At 37.4% G+C, this 21260-nt stretch overlaps 1 protein-coding gene across 1 annotated transcript; it reads right to left on the bottom strand.

Annotated features, from left to right (window-relative positions):
* Positions 1-238: 238 nt before the first annotated feature.
* On the bottom strand, positions 239-16210 carry anpepb.1 (alanyl aminopeptidase, membrane b, tandem duplicate 1). Its single transcript, XM_014972392.2, has 21 exons — positions 15880-16210; positions 15179-15482; positions 14240-14382; positions 13890-14026; positions 13607-13733; positions 12064-12218; positions 11263-11376; positions 11029-11172; positions 10117-10182; positions 9951-10016; positions 8764-8936; positions 8560-8636; positions 6076-6206; positions 5945-6000; positions 5065-5212; positions 4872-4963; positions 3691-3798; positions 3440-3607; positions 3094-3234; positions 2560-2641; positions 239-1249 (listed from the first exon to the last, which is right to left on the bottom strand). Exons 1-21 carry the CDS (start codon positions 16187-16189, stop codon positions 1100-1102), a joined length of 2892 nt encoding a protein of 963 aa, XP_014827878.2. The 5' UTR covers positions 16190-16210; the 3' UTR covers positions 239-1099.
* Between the last annotated feature and the right edge of the window lie 5050 nt (positions 16211-21260).

Raw genomic sequence — 21260 nt, 5'->3', positions numbered from 1 at the left:
TAAAGTAACATATTGAGCTTTTTGCAAAAGAATGAAACATGGTGAAAGATTTGAAGCCCACTTCAAAATATAAAACATGACAGATTCCCACTGGTGGGAATTAGTATTGAAGTATTCAATGCGAATACAGAAGAACTGCTAAAACCACCTTTTCTTATTGTTTTCATTAAAATGACTTGTTTTTATAAAAACCACAGTGGATAAATAGTACATGTGTTGCAGAAAAAACAAGACAAGCAGCGATTTAATTATTTTATTGGCTTTCTTTCAAAACAGAGTCAAATTGTTGCTTTAAGATGCTTAAATATGCTCACTTTCAGCATTTTTTAATAAAAATTGTTAGTAGTTTCTTTTGTAAAGAACTGAAAAGGGAGGATTTTTATAAAACATGCTGGGGGGCGTTTACACACCCAGTTTGATTTCTGTACAAACAATTTAATTATCTGTGGATTCATGAAATGTCCAAAAGAATTTACAAAAACTTCTTCATGGTAAAGTACATGGAATGCAATTTGAACGTCTTACATAAAATTAGAGCAAAGAACAGTAAACACATAAACTCAGTGCATAAATTTATGAATTTAGACACAAGATATCGTAAAATACATTCAGATTTATTCCCCGTCTCTGTATAGTCAACAACAGGTAAAAGACAACTGGTTCAGGCTGATGTGATGTTTCAAGACAGCTTTCATTACCAAAACAAACCTAATAAATACAAAATCTGCTTTTTATAATATTCCACTTTCTGTTGATTAAAACTTTATTCTTTAATTGTTTTAAAACATTTAGAAAAATCTGAAGAAAAAAACCCACTTTAATCTCATATTCACTTGTAGGTGTCACATTTGTGTTAGTTTTATATTTATCTAGGCACTTCTCAGCTTTCTTGAAATAAAATATGTTTTTTTCTGTCAATGTGAAACAAGTTGAACAACTTTAGTGGTGAAGTTATAGTACCACCTAAATGCCACTTCAAGACGTAAAAATAATCATTGGACTGTAAGAAAGTATGAACTGCTTGGAAAAATGGGTTATTTTCATGAAAAAGGCATTTATAATTAAATAAATAGGAGCAAGATTTTATGTTTGTCATGATCTAAACTGGATTCTTGAACCATTCCAGAACATTTTCTTTGTTCTCGGCGACCCATTTCATGTTGGCTTGTGTTCTCTCGATGGACTGGTCCACTGCCAGAGTCCCGGACCCGAAACCCACATCAGCATTATCCTCTTTGAACTGCTTCAGCTGAAACAAAACAGAACATAATTGGTTAGGTCTGCTCCATTCATGGCTTATAAACGGTATTTAAGTTATTTAACAGACCACATATGGACATACAATCTGCTTTTAGCAAAACAGGCCTGAATTTTTGATAAAACATACTTCTGGTACCTTTTCAATAGATTTTCTGACTTTACAACCTTTAACAGGGTAAATGTTCTCTTGTAGCCGTGTGTGTTTGTATTTCTTGTGACTAGAGAGCATGAGTCTGCTTGTGACCGTCTTCTTCTTTTGTAAAAACTTTGTATTTGTCTTCATTGAGAGCAAAGTGGAACTGAAGTCAAATTTCTTGAGTGCACAAACTCTGCAAGTAAAAGTTCTGATTTTCTGAAAGCAGTTAAAAGTTAGTTATGCTAACCCTAAAGCACTAATAATAAACATTAAGTTTGCTAACACAAACAAAAGCTAACGCTAAACTGCGAACTTCAATTCAAATTTTATCCGCCCCTGAAAACCTTCAGCTTTCAAGTACCACTTTAATTTGATATCATAATTTACATGTCCCACAATACCCTTAGATATTGCATTTATGTTTTATGTTAACTGCTGCGCAATCAATCCAACAACTTCAAAATAAGAGCATGAATATAAACGTTTAGCTATTTGAGGAATTATTAACAGCCGATAACTAAAACTCTGACACCGATGTTGAACTTTATTCAGCTGAATGTTCACAAAGCAGGCAAGTAAATTAGAGCTTTAGAATTTAAAGCAGTAAAACCAGCAGACCAAACATCTTGGAGATCTACTTGGGTTGCTAGGTGACGGGCAGAACTCTGTTGGGGTTGCTAGGTAACGGGCTGAGCTTCGATGGGGTCATAAGATGAGAGGCAGTGCCTGCTAATTTGTGTCGTTAAACTAGAAAGGTTTCCTTAAACAGGTCATTTTCCAGACACCAAAAAACATAAATTTATTGTCAAAAACTGGCTGGGATTTTTTTTTAGCACTTTGACTGATTTTCGAAGCAGTGGAAACCTAAATGGAAGTACAAAAGTGTGCAAGATGTGAATTTTGCATAATATGTCTTCTTTATATCTTAGCTTTCATCACTGTGCAACACCTGAATCCATTCGTCATTCGAGCTAAGGTTCTTTATCTCTAAGACACAAAGAACACATGATCAATATCCTCAGATATCCCTGAGATTTTGTCCTGTAAGGAGCACAAACAGCTAATACTATTTCACTACAGATTAAAACACCTCATCAATCAGCTGATGATACAAATTACAATATGTCCGCAAAAATTTTAATCATTTTAAAATGTTCTCTAACCTGCTGAAGCTCAAACTCTGAGGAGAAGCGTTTGGTGACTCCATTGATGAGGTTGGCGAAGGAGAAGGATCCACCACCGTACCTACGAGAAGAAACATCACCAGATATGAGAGGAACAAAAAAACGAAGCAAAAATCTGTAAGAAATAATATTCAAACCTCTTTCACCTCCAACATCAGCTAATCTAATTCTCCTCTTACATACATTAGTCGATAAATCTGACGGCCGCATCATGCAATAAATCTCTGTAATTTCACTCTCTCTGCCATTGAAGCTCAAGCTTTTATGATGTAGTTGTACAAATAAAATGAGTCTGAAAGAAATACCAAACTGAATTACAGATGGTTTTATGAGGATCAAAGATCAGCTGAGGACCTGACTTGATCAATAAAACCTTTCATTGATGGTAAACAGCCTCATAAAAACGCTCATCTCTCTTCATAAAGGCAGAGTTTATGGTTTTAAAGTTGACAGATGTTGCCCAACAGGTCATGACTGCATGTGACTTTCACACGGCTTCAGTGTCCCACTCACTGAGTGAAGATGTAATTCCAGCGAGCCCTGATGAAGTCCCACGCCAGAGACTGACCGATCACGTTCTGGGCGATGTAGACGATGGTGGAGGTGCCGTCCTGCTTCCGGATCTGGTTTGCATCCAGAGTGTACTCCAGATACCTGAGGAACAAACCAGAGTTAGACAGAGAACAGACTGTAAAATACTTCTTTTGAAAATCTGTTATTTCAGATAACAGACCAAGGCTGGCCCAAAACTTTTCGGGGCCCTGATCAGATTTTTATTGCCCCCACCCCTCCACAACAACATGAGATGCTTCATCATTCCTGATCTAATGTCTCCTTCATTAGCATCATTTGAACCAACCTGTTGAGCAGCCACGGTTTTGTGGTGCAGGCCATCGCTGCACGCAGTTTATCAGCTTCAATGGCGATGGAGGCGCTCTTAAACTTCTTCCAGGCAAATTCCCACTCTTCGGCGCCCCCTGCTGCGATGGCATTACAGTACACAGTGGATCGCAGGTTGGGGTGGATTCTGGAGAGAGACGTCGCCATGATGATGAAGGAGCCTTAAAGCAACGGCCTTTAAGAGGTCTGACTTAATGTTCTGCCACTCACGGGTTTTTGTCTGTTTCCATCCACTCTTTGAACCACGACTGGACCAGATCCTGACATTCCTCCAGACCGGTCTTACAGGCCAGGCTGATGGCATTCACCTGATTATACCTGCAGGAAGATTACAGAAGACTTGGAGTTTAAACTGAGGACAAACCAGTTGGTGGTGACCATCAGAAATCCATGTTTTATTTACTGGTTCCTGAACACAACTTAATAAGTTATAGACTGCCAAATAAGACGATGCTGGTTTGGTGGTAAACCCATGACAAAAAAACCTTAAAGGTGATCTATTATGCCTTCTTGAACAGGTTAAGTTGAGTCTATGGACAATAAAAAACATGTTCATTACATTTTTTGCACAAAATCATTCTTGGATAATATTTTGAGCTGCTTTTAGAATTAACTTTTGTATTGCCTCTGTCACTTTAAATCCAAATTAGCTGTTGCTGGCCACGCCCCCACAACTCAATGCTTTGCTGGGGTTGCTAGGTGATGGGTTGGGCGTCGCTGGGGTTGCTAGGTAACGGGGCAGTCCCTGCTGATTTGTAACATTAAATTCTGAAGGCTTTTGAAACGTTCACTTTCCACACACCAAAAAACATTGCCAAAAACCTTCTGGGTGTTTCTTTAAGAGCTTTAGCTGTTTTTAGAAGCAGTAAAGATCCAAGTGGAAGAATTATTTTCCTATTTTATTAATGAAAACTGTCTTGATGCAAGACACATCCCACTATTTGAGAAATACTGCATTAACCTTCCCAATGTTTGAATTTTTTTGGACTCAGATATTTGAGCCTGTGTTCTCAGAATCTGCAACTGTTTAGAAAATGCAATAAAAGACTGTTTCACTTTTTAGAAATCTAAATTTATTCATAGATCTTCCTTGAGTTGTCCTGAAAGTTGGTCAGTCCAGACGGTGTGGTTAAACAAATTATATTTGCAAAGCAAAAAGAAACTACCAGCTGCACTTAGACAAGATATGTTGAGCCTGTGTGCATAAATTCACTGGAAAAACACAATATCTTAGTACATCCTAAGTACGACTAACTTAAAAGTAACTTTTCAGCAAGTAATAGAGGCTTATAACTTATAGCAGTGGGAAAATGTCTTGTAAGTTAATCTATCTGCCAATGGAACTAGTACTTCTTCATCAATGGTATTATATTATATTATTCTGTACTCACTGGTCCATGTGACCATCTGGCACTTTGGTCCAGTTGCTTGTTATCTCTTTGTAGTGCTGGAACAGAGGGGTGACCTGATTCCTCAGATATTCCTGCAAACATGAGATCCACGGTTCAGGAGGCAATAAAATATTAAACAAAGGTTGGGAAACGTAAAGAAACGTTCATAGATTAACGTAGGAAGGACGAGCACCTGCATGGCTCCGTACACCTCGCTGCGATCGAACATCAGGAAGAAGAAGTCCAGGTTGTCCAGAGCAGACTCCCATGGCATATATTCCCTCTCGTTCTTCAGGTACAGGGTGGTTTTTAGCGCCCGAACTGTCGGGATGATCTTAGCTCTTTGGGGGACAACAGGCAGTAGGATTTATTATCATATATACTCGCTCAGACGACAAAAAAGGTCAATTTAGGAAATATTTGTTCTAAATCTGTGTTTTAACAAGCTCAAAGCTGCACGTATCTGCAACGATGTTTTCAAATTCAAAATTTTAATAAAATTTGAATTACTGTCGTTATAGATAGAAAAAACTGCAAATTTCCTAATAAATGCTCAAACATTTGAGCTTAATCAGATTAATGAGAAAATAACTGTAAAAAGCTGAAATTTCTGAGTTTGAAAAGTCAAATTACTTGAAAAAACTCAGAAATGTAAAAATGAATTACATAATTGACTAAAAAAACAAGGACATTCCTGAGTTCGAATAATCAAAATTTTACTTGGAAAAACTCCGAAATTTTGAGATTAATCTCAGAAATTTACTAGAAAAAACAAATACTTTTCTGAGTAAAAAAATTGCTATAAAAAGAATCAGATTTTTAGATTAATCTCAGAAATGTTCTTGATAAAACATGGACATTTCTGAGTTACAAAAGTTGAACATTTTCTACTTTTTGAACTCTTCTGAGTTTGAAAAGTTGAACATTTCAGTTTTTTACAGGAATTAACTTTTTTTCTATCTACTACTAATTCACCAGTTTCTAACAACACTATGAGCTTTTATCATATTATCCCTGAATGCATCACAGGCTCGACCTTCATCCCTGCTTCTGTCTGTTAGCTTCAGACGTACCTGGCCAGGTTGAAGGCATCGTCCACCAGCTGAGCTCTGTTGATCTTTGGAATGTCCTTAAATGCAAACAGCAACATGTCAGGTACAGTCGAACCACACAGACAGAAAAGCCTTCAGGAAGCTGTTCCTACCTCGTGGTTGGTGCTCAGAGCGGACAGCAGTTTATCCCAGTTGCCTTCATTATAGTTGACTCTGTAGTATCCAACCACATCAAGGTTGGCCAGCACCCAGTCAGAACCCGCCTTCATGTCATTATTGGTATCTACAGGAGAAATTATTTTTTACATTAGAGCGGCCAGTTTGATTGTTTTATTCTTGTGGCAATTTGTTGGATATCTGCAATTTTCTGCCACTTCAAATGTTAAATATGCAACTTGGATTTAAAGCGACGATGTCAAAGCTTTTTATCACATGGGCCAAAATCATCAAGTTGAAAGTCTTTTGGGGTCAACTGCACTCTCTTTTTCTTTCCTGAGAACTGTACAGTCACCTCAGAAATAACTACAGCATCTGAGTCACTCTTTCTTTAAAAATCTGCTGTATTAAACCAAGTTTAACAGACTGATTAAAACCAGATTTGGATGCAGCTAAGAGTGTTCAGATGAAATAGAAAGCAAAAACTGCTTGTTTACGTGGGCTTTAAATAAAAGCTGGTGCAGTGCTGCTTTTTTACAGCTACATGGACGCAGCGAACAGCATTAATGTTCTTATCGATGTTAAAAATGTATGTATGTTTACAGACAAACAAATCTCAGAAATTTCAGAGTTTTTCTTGGAAATTTACTCTCCTGTTATGTTCCGGGTCAATTTGACCCGTTTCAAAGTTTAAAAATAAAAGAAAAATAGTTAGAAGTATTTTTTCTGCATGAAATTTTTTCTATTTGTCTTAATAGGTGCACTCTATGTATAAAATGAAAATGGTTCATTTTACACACTTGCAGCCCCCCCTGCGTCTATTTGTTACATAGATACTGTTCGGGTCAATTTGACCCGCCATACAAGTTGAAGGGTAAAAAGGTTAAAAAAATGTCCAATTCTGTTTGTTTCCTTGCACCTATGAGACATATTTCACCACACACATACACACACACACCACACCACACATGCATGAATACACACGCATACACACACACACACCACACACACCCCTAAACACACACACAAACCCACTCTTTCACTATTCTCTTTACTTCTCTAGGAAGCTGCCAGAAAGCAGGTGTTCATGCAACTTTTGACAGGAACCTTTTCTGTTCCTGTGGACAAACTCCACCCACACTGAGTGGACACCCAGCAGAAGTGGGGGGGGGGGACATAAATACTCTCTGCAAGGGAGTCCTAAACACATTACACACTGAAGGTACATGTAATATCGTCACTGTCGGAGATCAGGAAATGAGCAGCAGGGAAATAAAAAGATGACAACCCTGGAAGCTCTGGAACTTCTTGATCATGCCAGGATGGCAGTAACTCACATCACAAACATCAAGTCAGTCTGAGCTACTCGTGTCTAGTGCAATACAGAAAATCATTGTTGACATGACAAGTCTAAAAGGAAGGCGAGTTTTTGGAGAGAACTGGAAGGAGCTGGACCAGATGCATTTACATGCATATTTGGAGGTCCTCATTCTGACCAGAGTTTTCAAGTCAAAGGATGAATCAACAGCCAGTCTAAGGGATGCAGAGACAGGCAGGGTAATATTTCGGGCCATAATGTTTCTGGAGACTTGTCTCCAGAGTAATCTGATTTGACAATCGATGGACAAGACAAACTAGCAGCTAATAGAACAGTGTGGAACATGTGGGTTGTAACTTCTCCTGTCCTATAAAACAGGCTCCAATGTCACAGTAGATGGAAGATTTGTGGCATTCATAAAGATCACCGCTGGCATTCAGAGGTCGCTGCTCATTTACACTATATATGCCTTCCACACCAGCTAAATATGACATAAAAATCTGGGCAGCATGTGATGAAAAACCCAGTTATGTTTTGGACATGCAGGTTTAAACTGGAAATCCACCTGGAGGATCATCTTCAGGACTCATTTGTCTTGATTTTAGTCAGCAGGTCAATTTGACTCAGGGCAGAATAGTGTCTCAAGTTCAATTATAAAGATGACCCCTTCAAAAAAAAATCTAAATGTAATGTAAAAGAATTTACAGAAAATCGCTTTCAAAGATACTTAGTGTTATTTTGTGTTTAGGTTTTTCAGTGGGCATTAAAAAAATGTAAATCACATTTTTTTATGTCCGAATGAGTAAATTGTTGTCATTGATCCTTTATTTGTGAGGAATAAAAAACATAATTGCACAAATATTGATTGAAATGGTTAGTATAGGAGTTAATAATCAGACACAAAAAAGATTTGGAGGATTTTTTTGGTTTCTGACACTATAGAACACTATAGAACTCCCCGGGTCAAATTGACCCGCGAACATTATTGCTGTACCTCAGAAACGAACATAACAGGAGGGTTAAATGCGCCGTTGTAATTTGACATCTAAAGTCTAACTTTTATCTATTACAAAACCATTAAAAAGAAAAACAAACCAGCTACTAAATGGCTACTCTGAAAACAGGAATAATTGAGTCACATGGTCATTTGATATTTTTATACCTGATTTTTCCGTCAGCCACATGAAGCTCTTGCTGGCTCCTTTCTTCATCCATCTGATTGGAACGCTCCACACATAACTGGAGCAGAAACCACTCTGTTAGTACTTTTAGACCCACTTTTTATGGACGGTAAAATGATTTTGTGGGAAAACAGTTTGTGATAGCACAGGCATTCTTGGAAAATGTCAGCGAGCTGTTTACGTACTTGTACTCAGATGGAGTGGTAACGGTGGAGTCTGGATCCAGGAGGAAGTGCTTCTGGGAAACGCTGCCGGAGGCGGTATCTATGGTGACCACAGGGAAGCCCATCTGCAGCACCCAGGTGTTCATGATGTCCTTGACAGTTTTAGGAAGCGTCTCTTCACTGGCGTTCACAGCCTGTTAAACACCAGAAAGCATAAAACTAACTAAGTTCAGTTTGAAAACATTCTGAGACACAAATGAAATAAAGATGTGGACTTTTTTTACTTTACAAATTGTATGAAAAATGTTTTTGGTTTTATTTTATGCTGTAGGTGAAGAGACGTGTTTTTTTGCTTTCTTAAAGTGGTGTGTTTGTCTGTGTGTAAGTATTTTGCACACCCAATCAGGGGAAAATTTAAATGAACCACTTATAAAACCATCTTTTGCATAAATAACTCTCATTAAACATGTTGATTCTTCTCTTCCAGCCAATTTCTGCTGCATTTGGGATCGTTTTTCTGTTGATAACCCAGCTTGGACTCATTCTGGACTAATTGTCACAAATTTGAATCAATAATAGTTTGGTATGCATCATGACTGGACAATATGGCTGTTAAAACGTATCACAAGCATTTCATATCAGTCGAGACAGATAATTATTGATTCGTTTTTGTTTTAAATATCTGAAATACTGCCTGACGTTTCCGTCTTCATCCACAGCTTTCACTCCACGCTGTTGTTTATTTTTAAGCATTTATGAGACACGTTGGCGAAACCTTAAACTACTGCTGTGCAAGTTACTCAACAAGTTGTTGCTAGGCAACCAAAGAGTGAGCGAGTTGCTAGGTAACCAAAGAGTAAATTAGTTGATTCCACCCACATAGCTTAGCTCGCTGTGAGAGATTGACAGCGAGAAGATGTAGACAGCTGCCTACATCTCCCAGAATGCTGTGCAGTTCTGGATCAGAGTTCTGACAATATTCTATGATATTGAACATTCTATTAGATGTGTTAGCTATTGATATTGATCATCAGCTGTTTTTCTAATTTAAAAAAACGTGAGCTTTAATGTTTAAAAGCCCCAATAAAGTTTGAAATGGAGCCCTTGGGTTTTATTGTAATTTGTCTGGGGAGTGAACCAGAACTGACAGATGAGTTTTCTTCAGAAAAACATAACCTGAATGTTCAAAGTGCGTGAAGACGACATACCGCCTGCAGATGCTGCCAGAGGTCTGTGTAGACAGTGTTGTCAAAGGCGAACTCCCTCAGGTAGCTCTGCAGGACAGGGAGAGATGTTATATCTCCATGTTTTAATAAATATATTTTAACAGCAGAAAATCCAAAAACTGTTTGATCATATTTTTCAGGAAGTCACCTGGAGTCCTTTGGTGAAGACCGGTTCAGTCAGGAAGTCTGACAGCATCCTGAGGACAGAGGCTCCCTGAAGATGAGAAGAATATCCACTTAGATCTTATTACACACCCCGGCTCAGATTTTAGAAATGCAGAAGAGGAATAAAGTCAAGGCATTTTTATCCATCTTTGTTTACAATTTCTACAAGAGAGCTCTGATCACAACCTAAATATTAAGTTATGAACTAAATATTTAGCTAGCAAACTAAATATTTAATTCGCAAGTCACACTGAAAATGTAGTTGCAAATTAAATATTAATTTATAGTTTAGCTCTCTTGCTAAATATTTAGTTTGTGAAATATTTAGCTTGTAAACTAAATATTTAGCCCCAAGCTAAATATTTATTTTCCAAACAAAATATTTATTTTCTAAACTAAACATTTAATTTCCAAACTAAATATTTAGCTTACATCTAAATATTTAGTCTGCAAACAAAATATTTAGGCCATAGCTAATTTCTTAGGTTGCTATAGCATGCAAACTAAACTAGATATTAAATTATTTAGTTCTCAAACTAAAGTTTTAGGTTGCTAACTAGATATTTAGCTCATAATTAAATATTTAGGTTGCTAGCTAAATATTCAAGTCATATCCAACTGTTTAGATTGTTTGCTAAATATTTAGCTGATAACTACATACTTAGGTCCAAGCTAAATGTTTAGCTCATTCGCTTGCTAATAAGCTGAGGTGGACTTCTAAATATTTTGTTTGTGAATGAAAAAGTTAGTTTGGAATGCTGACGTTTATAAATGTGAAAAATGAACGCCCACTTTTTTCTCTATGGAAGGCTAAATAAGCCAAAAGTATAGCTGTTCATTTTATTGTGTGTAACTTTACAAATGGCATCCCATATGCTTGTGTGTGCTTCCTGACCTTGCTGTATGAGATGGCATCGAAGAGCTCGCTGATCTGAGCTGGTTTCTGGATGTCGTCTTCAAGGGAGGACAGCGGATGAGACGACGTCAAAGCGTCAACTGCAAACACCCTGTGGACGTCATTGAGGACTATCAGGTCTTTCTGCAGGAGACAAGAGGAAGGTGACTCCATTAAGAGCGCCATCGAACATCTGGAATGATAATTAGCATCAAACGTAGAGAAAATTTGTACCACGTTCCAGTCGGGTTCGGCTTTGTCTGCTCCCAGGTACTCCACGTATGAAGCAAAGCCTTCGTTCAACCACAAGTCGTTCCACCAGCGCAGAGTGACCAGGTTTCCAAACCACTGCAGGGACAACAGAGAGAAGATGAGAAAATTACATTTATAAAAACTAAAATAAATAATGACCAAGCAGTCTGGGTCCTACTGCGCCCCCTAGAGGACATGGGAGAAATTTGTTCACTACCTCACCAAAGTACGATGGAGTCATATTGAGAAAAAAATAAACTGATGAGAATAAAGTTATATTACGAGAATAAAGTCATAACATGGTGACTTTATTCTTGTAATAGAAAGATAAAGATTATAACGTTATAATATCAGGTGTTATGGCTGTTGATGATTGTTGGTATTTTTGTGCCATATTATTTTAAATATGTAAAGTAATTTCACCTGATAAAAAATAAATTTATAGTAAACAAGTTTTATGTCTTCTATTTCCCCAAATAGAGGAAATAGAGGAAACAGCCAACAACAGGAATAGGTTAACCTAATATTTGTGTAACTATAAAAATAATATTAGTTGTTTTTCCATTTTTCTTTGCACATTTAGTTTGTGCAAAGAAAATAAATCCTCCATGTCCACTAGGGGGCTCCGTAGCGCTGTGCTTGCATCCTGATCTCAGAAGCCTGGTTTGTAATAAGAGAAGCTTTGGTGCATTTTGCCTCCAGATTTATTTTTTTATTTTATTTTCCTCATAACTCATAACAGTATGTGAATGTCTCTGCAGCTTAGCATTGATCTGAGCTCACCATGTGGGCCAGTTCGTGAGCAATGATGGTGGCTATCCTCTCTTTGTTGGAGTTGGAGGAGAAGGCCTCGTCATACAGCAGCGCCGTCTCTCTATACGTGATCAGACCCCAGTTCTCCATGGCTCCTGCGTTAAAATCAGGGATGGCGATCTGATCTGCAGGACAGAGGAGATTTTAAAAAGTCAGGCGAGTTTCCAATGGACACAACCTGCAAATCCCGACATTTCTGTTGTGTCATTTTTTGACAAAAGTGGTGCACCCTGGACAGGTCGCCATTTATGTTTACATTTTAAAGATTTAATCTTTATGGCAACATAAAAGCTGATGCATATCATTAATTAAATGGGTATTTAAGTATTTCATGGGTCCTGTAACGTCAACATAAAATAATTTTATCTGTCAAGCTCACATTTTTGTGCAGGGCTAATTATTTAAATGAGCTTTTGAGTCTTTGCATTTTAATAATATTGACATTTCATAAAATAGTTGTCTGTTAAATAAATGATTTAAACATTTAAATTGACATTTATTTATCTATTGGTTAATTTAATTGATGATTTTATGATGTACTGATTTATTCATTTAATTTTGACTCTTTTGGCCTTCCGTAAATTCCTCACTGAACCTGAAAGAGCAGAAAGAAGAAACAGCTGTTTCTGTGTGAGCTGGATCGCTCGTCAGGTGACAGAAGGACAGTAAAGCGTTGTTTTTCTCAGATGTGATGACTGCCATAAAATGTATTTAATGGATGAACGGCTGTAAATCAAAGGATCAGAGTTTATCTGCTCAACCCTGATGCTGTTATCATATCTTCACAGAACGCATCATAAAAAAATCCCAACCAACAAATAAAAGCTTTGCTCTGACTTCCGGCCTGACACTGAAACAGTGAGAACAGATGATGAAGATATCTTTTTTTAAATTAATCTCAGAAAGGCTGATGAAGCAGCTTCACTGTCTTCATTGAGTCGTCCGTAAAGGTAAATCATTGAGAGAGTTGGTTGTAAAAACACTATAAACCCTCAGAACCGATGATGACTGAAAAGTAAGGTTATTATGATCTTTGTGACGCCTCATAAACCAGCAGGAATACAGGAATGTTTTTCAGCTGTTTCAGACATTTAATTCTTCATTTCATGTATGTTTTTATGTCATTTTGAAAGCAAATATTCCCTCAGTGAGACAGAAGAACAAACCAGCACTGTCAGAGAGGAGGCTGAAGCACAGCATGCCAGCATTTCGCCCTGGTAAAGTCTCATTAAAGCAGTGGTGGGCAAAGTGTGGGGCGGGGGCCACTTGTGGCAACTGAATATGTTAATCTGGCCATCACCTTCCTAAGCGATTTAGGTAAATTGTTCAGGATGGATAGATTATTTATGGATGATGGATGATTATAGAAGATTTGTATGTATGGATGGAGGTTTTATGGAAGACGGACGATGAACAACTAGATGGATGATACCCAAATGGATAGATGGATATCTAAATGTATGTATGAATGGATGGATGTGTCATAAAGCCATTGTCAGAGAGTTGGACTGACCAGATTTGGGCAGTGGGTACGTGGAGTTATAATACTCCTCAAAGAACTTCAGGATGGGTCCGGTGATGTTGAGGGCGTAGCTTCCTTGGCCAGCAGCAATGGCAGGCTTCCGGGCAAAAATCCGGATCTGAAACGGAAACAAAAATCAAATTCTAACCCATAAATCCACAGATTTTAGACCTGATGTCAGATTCGAACCCAGTGAGTGTTAGTGTTACAGTGATTCACATAAAAGCTCCAAACAAATTCAATAAGGTTAAAGAGACTGGAAGTGGTGAAGTACCTTAACCTCGTCAATGGTGTCCTGGATGAAGCCGTAGTCGCTGACGATGAAGGCCAGCAGATAGGTGGACATCTTCTCAGTGCGCTCAAAGACCGTCTGCTGCACCTCTTGACCATTTATGGTGACGGGTTTGGATTCTGTACAAAAACAAAAACCAAATCTACATTTTATTTATGATAATGTTTGAAGAGGATCCATCAACTTTGAAAAGCAAGGTTTCCAAATTTTAACTAGACCCAACAGACTTTCAATCATTTCCTATTCTTTTTGTTTTGTTCTACAGTGTTCTGGATAGTAGACCAGAGGTTCCTTGTTTAAGGTTGTCCAGCAGTCAGAGATATGAAACAGACCTTTTTCAGCGCCGTTGGACAGAGCCACAGTTTCCTTATCGTGGATCAGAGTGATGTCGAAATAAGCTTTCAGCGCCGGCTCGTCGAAGCAGGGGAACGACTTCCTGGCATCGGTCGCCTGCATCTGGGTGGTCGCAATGACCCTGGAGGGAACAGAGCAGCAGAGATCAGACATCCATCCATCCATCCATCCATCCATCCATCCATCCATCCATCCATCCATCCATCCATCCATCCATCCATCCATCCATCCATCCATCCATCCATCCATCCATCCATCCATCCATCCATCCATCCATCCATCCATCCAACCAACCAAATAACTAAACCAGCCAACCAACCATATATCCAACTAACCAATCAACAATCCAACCAACCAACTAATCAGCCATACATCCAACCAACCAACCAACCAACCAACCAACCAACCAACCAACCAACCAACCAACCAACCAACCAACCAACCAACCAACCAACCAACCAACCAACCCATGCCTCCCTTCTTCCCTCCCTCCCTTGCAGTGAGCAACACTCAAATTCCCAACAAGAGGTTTTAAAGATGGCTGTTTATGGATCATGTTGCCGTGGCTACATCCATCCATTAGACCCTGTTACATAACAGAGGGGCAAAGTTCTCTGGGTTCCAGTGATAAAAAAAAGTCCATTAAGATGACAGAAACAAAACATCAAAGATAACCACCGTAAAACTAGAAGATTTGAAGATCCCTGATTCATAGTGAATCATTCGTTCTGTGAAAATTAAGCTAAAAATGTTCTCCTCTGAAGGATCAAAACAGCTTTCAGTTGAATCTTGAATAAGAATATTATAATTAATAATTAGAAAACAACATAGTTGTGCAGAACATTTAACAGCAGCATTTCAGCTCAGGGTGGAGGAGGACAACATTTTATTGAAACACAAACAGGGATTATTCTTACTTCTTGACTCCATCCTCTATGTACTCGCTCCTGTAGAAACCTCCCAGATCGTCAGCCAGCTCTCCAGTGAACACGGTGTCGAGGCGATACTTTTGTCCTTTCACCAGTTTACCGTCCAGCTCCAGAACCAGGAACTGAGTCTCCTTCTGCAGCCAGGAGTTCTTGATGGATGGTGCGCTGCCACCGCCGGCGGCTGAGAGCTCCGCAAACTTCTCATTTGACTGCACCGTGTAGTTCAGCTTGTTAGAGTGGATAAGAATGAGATCCGTCTCCTCCACACACTCAAACTCCACAAATGAGTTTCCTGAAACACAAGAAAACCATCAGAAATGTTTAAATTCAACTTCTGACTGAATGAAGACAAATATATATATATATGTATATATATATATATATATATATATATATATATATATATATATATATATATATATATATATATACAGATGTTACTCAATCTGTTTTGTTTTGTAATTTAATTGAAAATTTGTAGATCGCTGTGGATGTTGCACGTTTCTTCCACTTTTGACTCAAGATGCTTTTAGGTCTCTGAAACTTTCAGTCTGCGTCCATTTTAGTTGCTCCACACGATTTGGTTGGATTTTTAAAATTGATGCTGGGCTCAGTCCTTGTGGCTGAAGAAAGGCAGATTTAGACCTTAACTGTGATCTAGACTGAAGGTTTCCACCGTCCAGCTTTACCTGTGAAGATGTACAGCCCAGTCTTTGGATCTGGTGTCAGTCGGGGCCACAGAGTCACGCTGTAGTGATGCGGCACCAGGGTTTTTGGCAGCCGATATTTGTCCCATGGTTCGTTGGAAGGGGAAGGTGTTGTAGGTGTTGTAGTGGGTTTAGAAGTGGTTCCTCCTCCCTGAGTTGGTGATGCCTCGTTGTTTTTGGATTTTTCCTGAGAGTAAACGACAGACAGAGCGATGATGGTGGACAGGGCAGCCACTCCTATTAAGATCCCTGCGACTGCAAGAGCTTTACTGATGAAGAAGCCTTTCGCCATGGTGTCAGTCGCCTGCACTCAGACTCTGTAAGAAGTGATGCCTGTTGAACCTTTATTTGTAATCATTAAGCATCTGCCCCTCCCATTCACAGCAACAGGTGACATATTAACAGAGACCGGAACACCTACCTGAGGGGCGACTCCCTGAAACTTTAGAAACCCAAAATTTAATTTGAATTAATTCTCATTAATTGCCATTTAATTGAATTATAATAAGCTAAAGATAAGATCTTCTTTTCAGATTTTGCTCCCTCTTCTTGGACAGTTGCAGAAATATATATTTTAGGCTGTTTTTACTGATTTTGAGAAGGAATAATCTGTAAATGTTTCAACTAAGGATTTTTTAATGTATTTATTCATTAATGTTCTGTAATCTCTGTGTGCTGCTGCCAGCCTTGACCAGGATTCTCTTGCAAAGGAGATTTTTAATCTCAGTGGGTTTTCCTGGAGAAATAAAGGTTACAAAATATATTAATCAATGATCCAAATTCCCAGTGGCTGTTGATAAGTGGTTCCTGATTGCATCAAGACCCACTGATTACAGCACCAAATTTCAGAACCGCAGTAGAAAAACACACAGAAAGAACAGCTAGCTTGATAAAACAGTGAGAAATATCAGTTCAGGAGACAAAGACCAATAATCAAAACCAAGGTAAGCTAAGCTAAACAAAATGCAGGGTAAACACATCTAAAGCAAGCTAATTAAAGTATATTACTCTAAACTTAAATTACAAAAGCTATACTAAACTGGCTGATAAGGTAAGCTACACAAAATGTTGCTAATTTAAATGAAGCTAAGTGCATCTAAAATAAATAAATAAGCTAAGCTAAAGTGAGGTAAGTTGTTCTAACTAAGCTCAATGAAATGCAAGTATGATATTCTAAACTAACATGAACTATGCCAAACTAAAAGGAAATTAACTCTAAGCTAAGCTAAATTACACAAAATGCAGCTAGAATGGGAAAACCTAAACAAGCTAAGTTAAACTAGCTTGTTTAGATAAACAGAACTAAATTAAACTCAGCAAAGATTAATTAACATGAAATGGAAAATTTTATTCTAAACTAACAAAATATAGTTAAGATATGCAAAATGAAACTAGGCTAAACTCGTTTAAACTAAGCTAATGTGAAAGAAGTAGTACTAAACTTAGCTGGTAGACTGAAACAAAGCTAATATAAGCAAAGCTAAGTTATACCCAGCTGAGATGACCAAAGCTAAAATGATGTAAGCAATACAAAATGTGTTAATTTACGGTAAACTTAACTAAACTACCAACAACATGTTACTGAGCTAATGAAAAGAAAACGTGGCCTGGAGGCGAACAGAATTTGTCTCTGGAAATTGTTTTTGATAAAAACTCATTCTGAGTTTTGTATTTTCATAAAACAATAAAAGTAACAAAAAGAGTTAGATAAACAGTAGAAGAAATCTACTTTTTATTTAGAGTTCACAGCATGAATATTTCAAAAGAAGTGGATGTGAAACAGAAGACGTGAAACACAGTTTTGAACTTCTCTATTCGTTAATGAGTACATTTACACCAGTTGGTGAAATCAGATTTTATCTCATGGGTTGGACCTTAACAGGTGGGCAATTTTCCATCTTCTTTTTATTTTATGAATATTATTTTATGGTTTTGCAGCAGTAAAGCAGAGTCACGATGAGGAGGCATAAGAAAGGTTATGAAACATCAGATTCAGCTTCAGTCCTTAAGCCTTTTACTTACTTAAGATCTGTATCTCCAGCCATTCTATGGCGAATAGTGACTGAAAAACACCCAGGATGTAAAGGGAATTATCTCCCCTGAAGGGTTTAATTATTTATGTTCATGCATGTCACTTACAAACCAATTAAATTACTGTGTGATAATGAAACAGTAGGGTTCAGAATTTTCTTCTTCACAAATTTGACATAATCAAGCAATTTTTACTACTGAATGAATATAATAAAAACAAGAAAGCAGTTTTGAAATGATTTTATTTATTTAATAAGAGAAAAGGTATACAAACCAAAAAGTAAACACCTTTCTTTGTTTTTGGCTTTGTGTTTTAATTTTAGTAACTAAATACACACCAGATTAGTTCCAGATTTTTAGAATCAAGAAATTGTATGTTTGAATGTTTGAAATATTAATTAGGCAAAGGAATCCAAATTTACTCAACAAAGGGAGGGAAAGAAAGTCCACAAATATAAAATATCAATTTTATTTTATTTTCCTGTTTGGAAAGAAAAAAACCTCAATGATAACTGGGTTTTTCATCCAGCTTGACCGTTGCAGTTTAATTCTGTTCTGTTTATCATTCTCAATGATACCAGTGAAAAGTCATGACATTTAGTCGTTTAGTAAAAAATATTTCATTTTATCTAAACATTAATTTAAGTTTGTAATTTATTCAGTTTAATTCTTGTTTTCAACAACATTTCAGGATCTTTATGCTTGAAGAGAACAAAGACAGAAAACACAAGAAATCAGGGGACCAAACAAAGAACCTTGAGGTTTGTTTTACTAAACCTTCGATGAGGCATAAGTCTCATCATGACTTGGATGATCAAGTCAGTGTCCATAATTCATTAGTTTTGACTTCTTGCTATTTGAGTTCTGCTGCTTGATTTTTCTTTACATAACAACATAGATCCATATCACTAGTAAGCATCAAGCTACCTTAAATAGGACAAACTTTGGAAATATCACCAACAAGCTAAAGCCGAACACACAAGCTTGAGGTACACCAAGCCTCATATTAGCGTTTAAGAAAATGATGATCTGTGCAAACATATTTTGATCCTTACATCCACTTTATGGTGACATCAACTTTAAAAAGATGAGTAAACTATTTTCTTTTGCAAAGATATTCCTCCAAAATATCTGCTTTTAGAAGTTTGTGAAATATTTTGTGTTAATGTTTAAGTCAGATTGTTCCTGATTTTTTGTGACAGGAAAAATATAGAAAAATGAATAGGCTAGATTGAAAAACCTGGATGTGTCACAATGGACATCTGTTAAAACCAAAGATAATAATAAACACAATGTCCCCTAAACTTAACTACAAAAAATAATATTTTCTCACACTTCCCTGTATCTCTGCTTTATTCCTGTAAAAATATCTTTTCATCAACGTGCCACTCTCCTTGACATTCCTGATTGAATAATAACTAACTTTAGAGTTTGCTCTAAAGTCAGAGCAAACTACGGTGGCCGACAGGTGCAAATGCGCAGCAAAAGAGAAAACATGCAAACAAAAGAAAAGACACCCCCCCGAATCAAATGCAGCAAACAAAAAAGAAAACACCCCCGAATTAGAAAACACCCCCGAATTAGAAAACACCCCCGAATTAAATGCAGCAAACAAAAAAGAAAACACCCCCGAATTAGAAAACACCCCCGAATTAAATGCAGCAAACAAAAAAGAAAACACCCCCGAATTAGAAAACACCCCCGAATTAGAAAACACCCCCGAATTAAATGCAGCAAACAAAAAAGAAAACACCCCCGAATTAGAAAACACCCCCGAATTAGAAAACACCCCCGAATGAAATGCAGCAAACAAAAAAGAAAACACCCCCGAATTAGAAAACACCCCCGAATTAGAAAACACCCCCGAATTAAATGCAGCAAACAAAAAAGAAAACATCCCCGAATTAGAAAACACCCCCGAATTAGAAAACACCCCCGAATTAGAAAACACCCCCGAAGCAGCAATGGCGACAAAATAATTTTTGCTGTATTACACTTAAAATTACACAAATTTATTTTTTACAATGTTTTTAGGCGAGAATGTAGATGTATAGATCTGAAATATCTGCTCGGTTCATTAATAAATCACCTACTTCCAATATTGCTCCGACGTTTTCGGAGATGTCTTCTCCCGCTGCATTAACAGCCAGCTTCACTCGCAAGCTGTCAGCTGGCCGGGCGCTCCATGTAGATATTAATAAAGTATTTAATTTATTCCTGAGCAAATGGGTTTGACTGATTAAAGTTAAGCCTTCAAATATAGTTTATTTAACTGTAATGTCTTACTACCTGAGATCTGGAGAGTATTTGAAAATGAATAATATCCCTTGTATACATTAAACATTTTAGAATCAGACAGATTTTCTTTTTACTATGGAACAACTTTTATTACAAAAGGTGAAGAATAATACAGAAATAAAGAGTAAAAAACAACTGAGTCCGTTTTTTTTACTTCGTTGCTCTGTGCTTCACGTTGTCACGGTTGCTAAGCAACATAACGCCGAGATGGAGGCTAGGCAGCTAGCCGGAGGCTACAGCTTCTCTCTTCTGGTCGTCCATATTCGTGGCCTTCGAAGGATCCGTCTTCTGTAGATCGGGCCGTTTCTCACATAGACATAATAAAAGGACAGACGCCTAATGGACCGCTCTCGTCTTATCAATACATACTTATATAAGTATACAAACATAAATAAATAATCATTAATACTGAATAATATACATTAGGCTATGCATGATTATGCACGCACACACACACACACACACACACACACACACACACATATATATATATATATATATATATATATATATATATATATATATATATATATATATATATATATATATATATATATATATATATATATATATAATGTTTTCCAGCCTACGAGTTCTGGTTTAAGAGTGATTCAGCAGCTGAGATTGGGTCCAAAATCCGATACGAGATTCATCCGTGCTGTGCAGTGAATCTGTCTCTCCCTTCTTCCTCACGTCGTAGGAAACCTTCAAAACAAAAACGGGACATTTTCGAGTTATCTTACGTTGACTGAGTTAAATAATTAAATAATAGCCATTGTCATCTGTGTAAACTTTGCTGGTGAATGTTATGATTTTTATAATATTGTTTCATTTCTATAGTAGGCTCTTGTATCAGATAATCTAAATGTTGGAGAATGACTGAAACATTTTAAGATTTACGGAATCTCGGTTAGCTGTCAGAGCGGGGGCTGAACACCAAGCACTATAGCTAGCATTAGCTGGTATTTCGCCAGTGGACATAAATACAGTATAGTAATATTCTAATCACAAAAATACACAGTAATATGTCCATC

The sequence above is a fragment of the Poecilia mexicana genome, unplaced genomic scaffold (genome assembly GCF_051168715.1).
Source record: "Poecilia mexicana isolate PSO_F unplaced genomic scaffold, ASM5116871v1 scaffold_6, whole genome shotgun sequence".
In the NCBI taxonomy this organism is placed as follows: domain Eukaryota; kingdom Metazoa; phylum Chordata; class Actinopteri; order Cyprinodontiformes; family Poeciliidae; genus Poecilia; species Poecilia mexicana.
This window is presented reverse-complemented; position numbering and strand designations above follow the sequence as displayed.

Bases quoted from the DNA above. Each gene is read 5' to 3' on its own strand.
- anpepb.1 (XM_014972392.2), bottom strand. From the start codon at position 16,189: ATGGCGAAAGGCTTCTTCATCAGTAAAGCTCTTGCAGTCGCAGGGATC. The intron at 14,027-14,239 runs GTCTGTTTCATA...GTTTTTGTACAG, and splicing joins GTCCAACGGCGCTGAAAAAG to AATCCAAACCCGTCACCATA. The intron at 2,642-3,093 runs GTGAGTGGGACA...TTCTTCTCGTAG, and splicing joins TGGAATTACATCTTCACTCA to GTACGGTGGTGGATCCTTCT.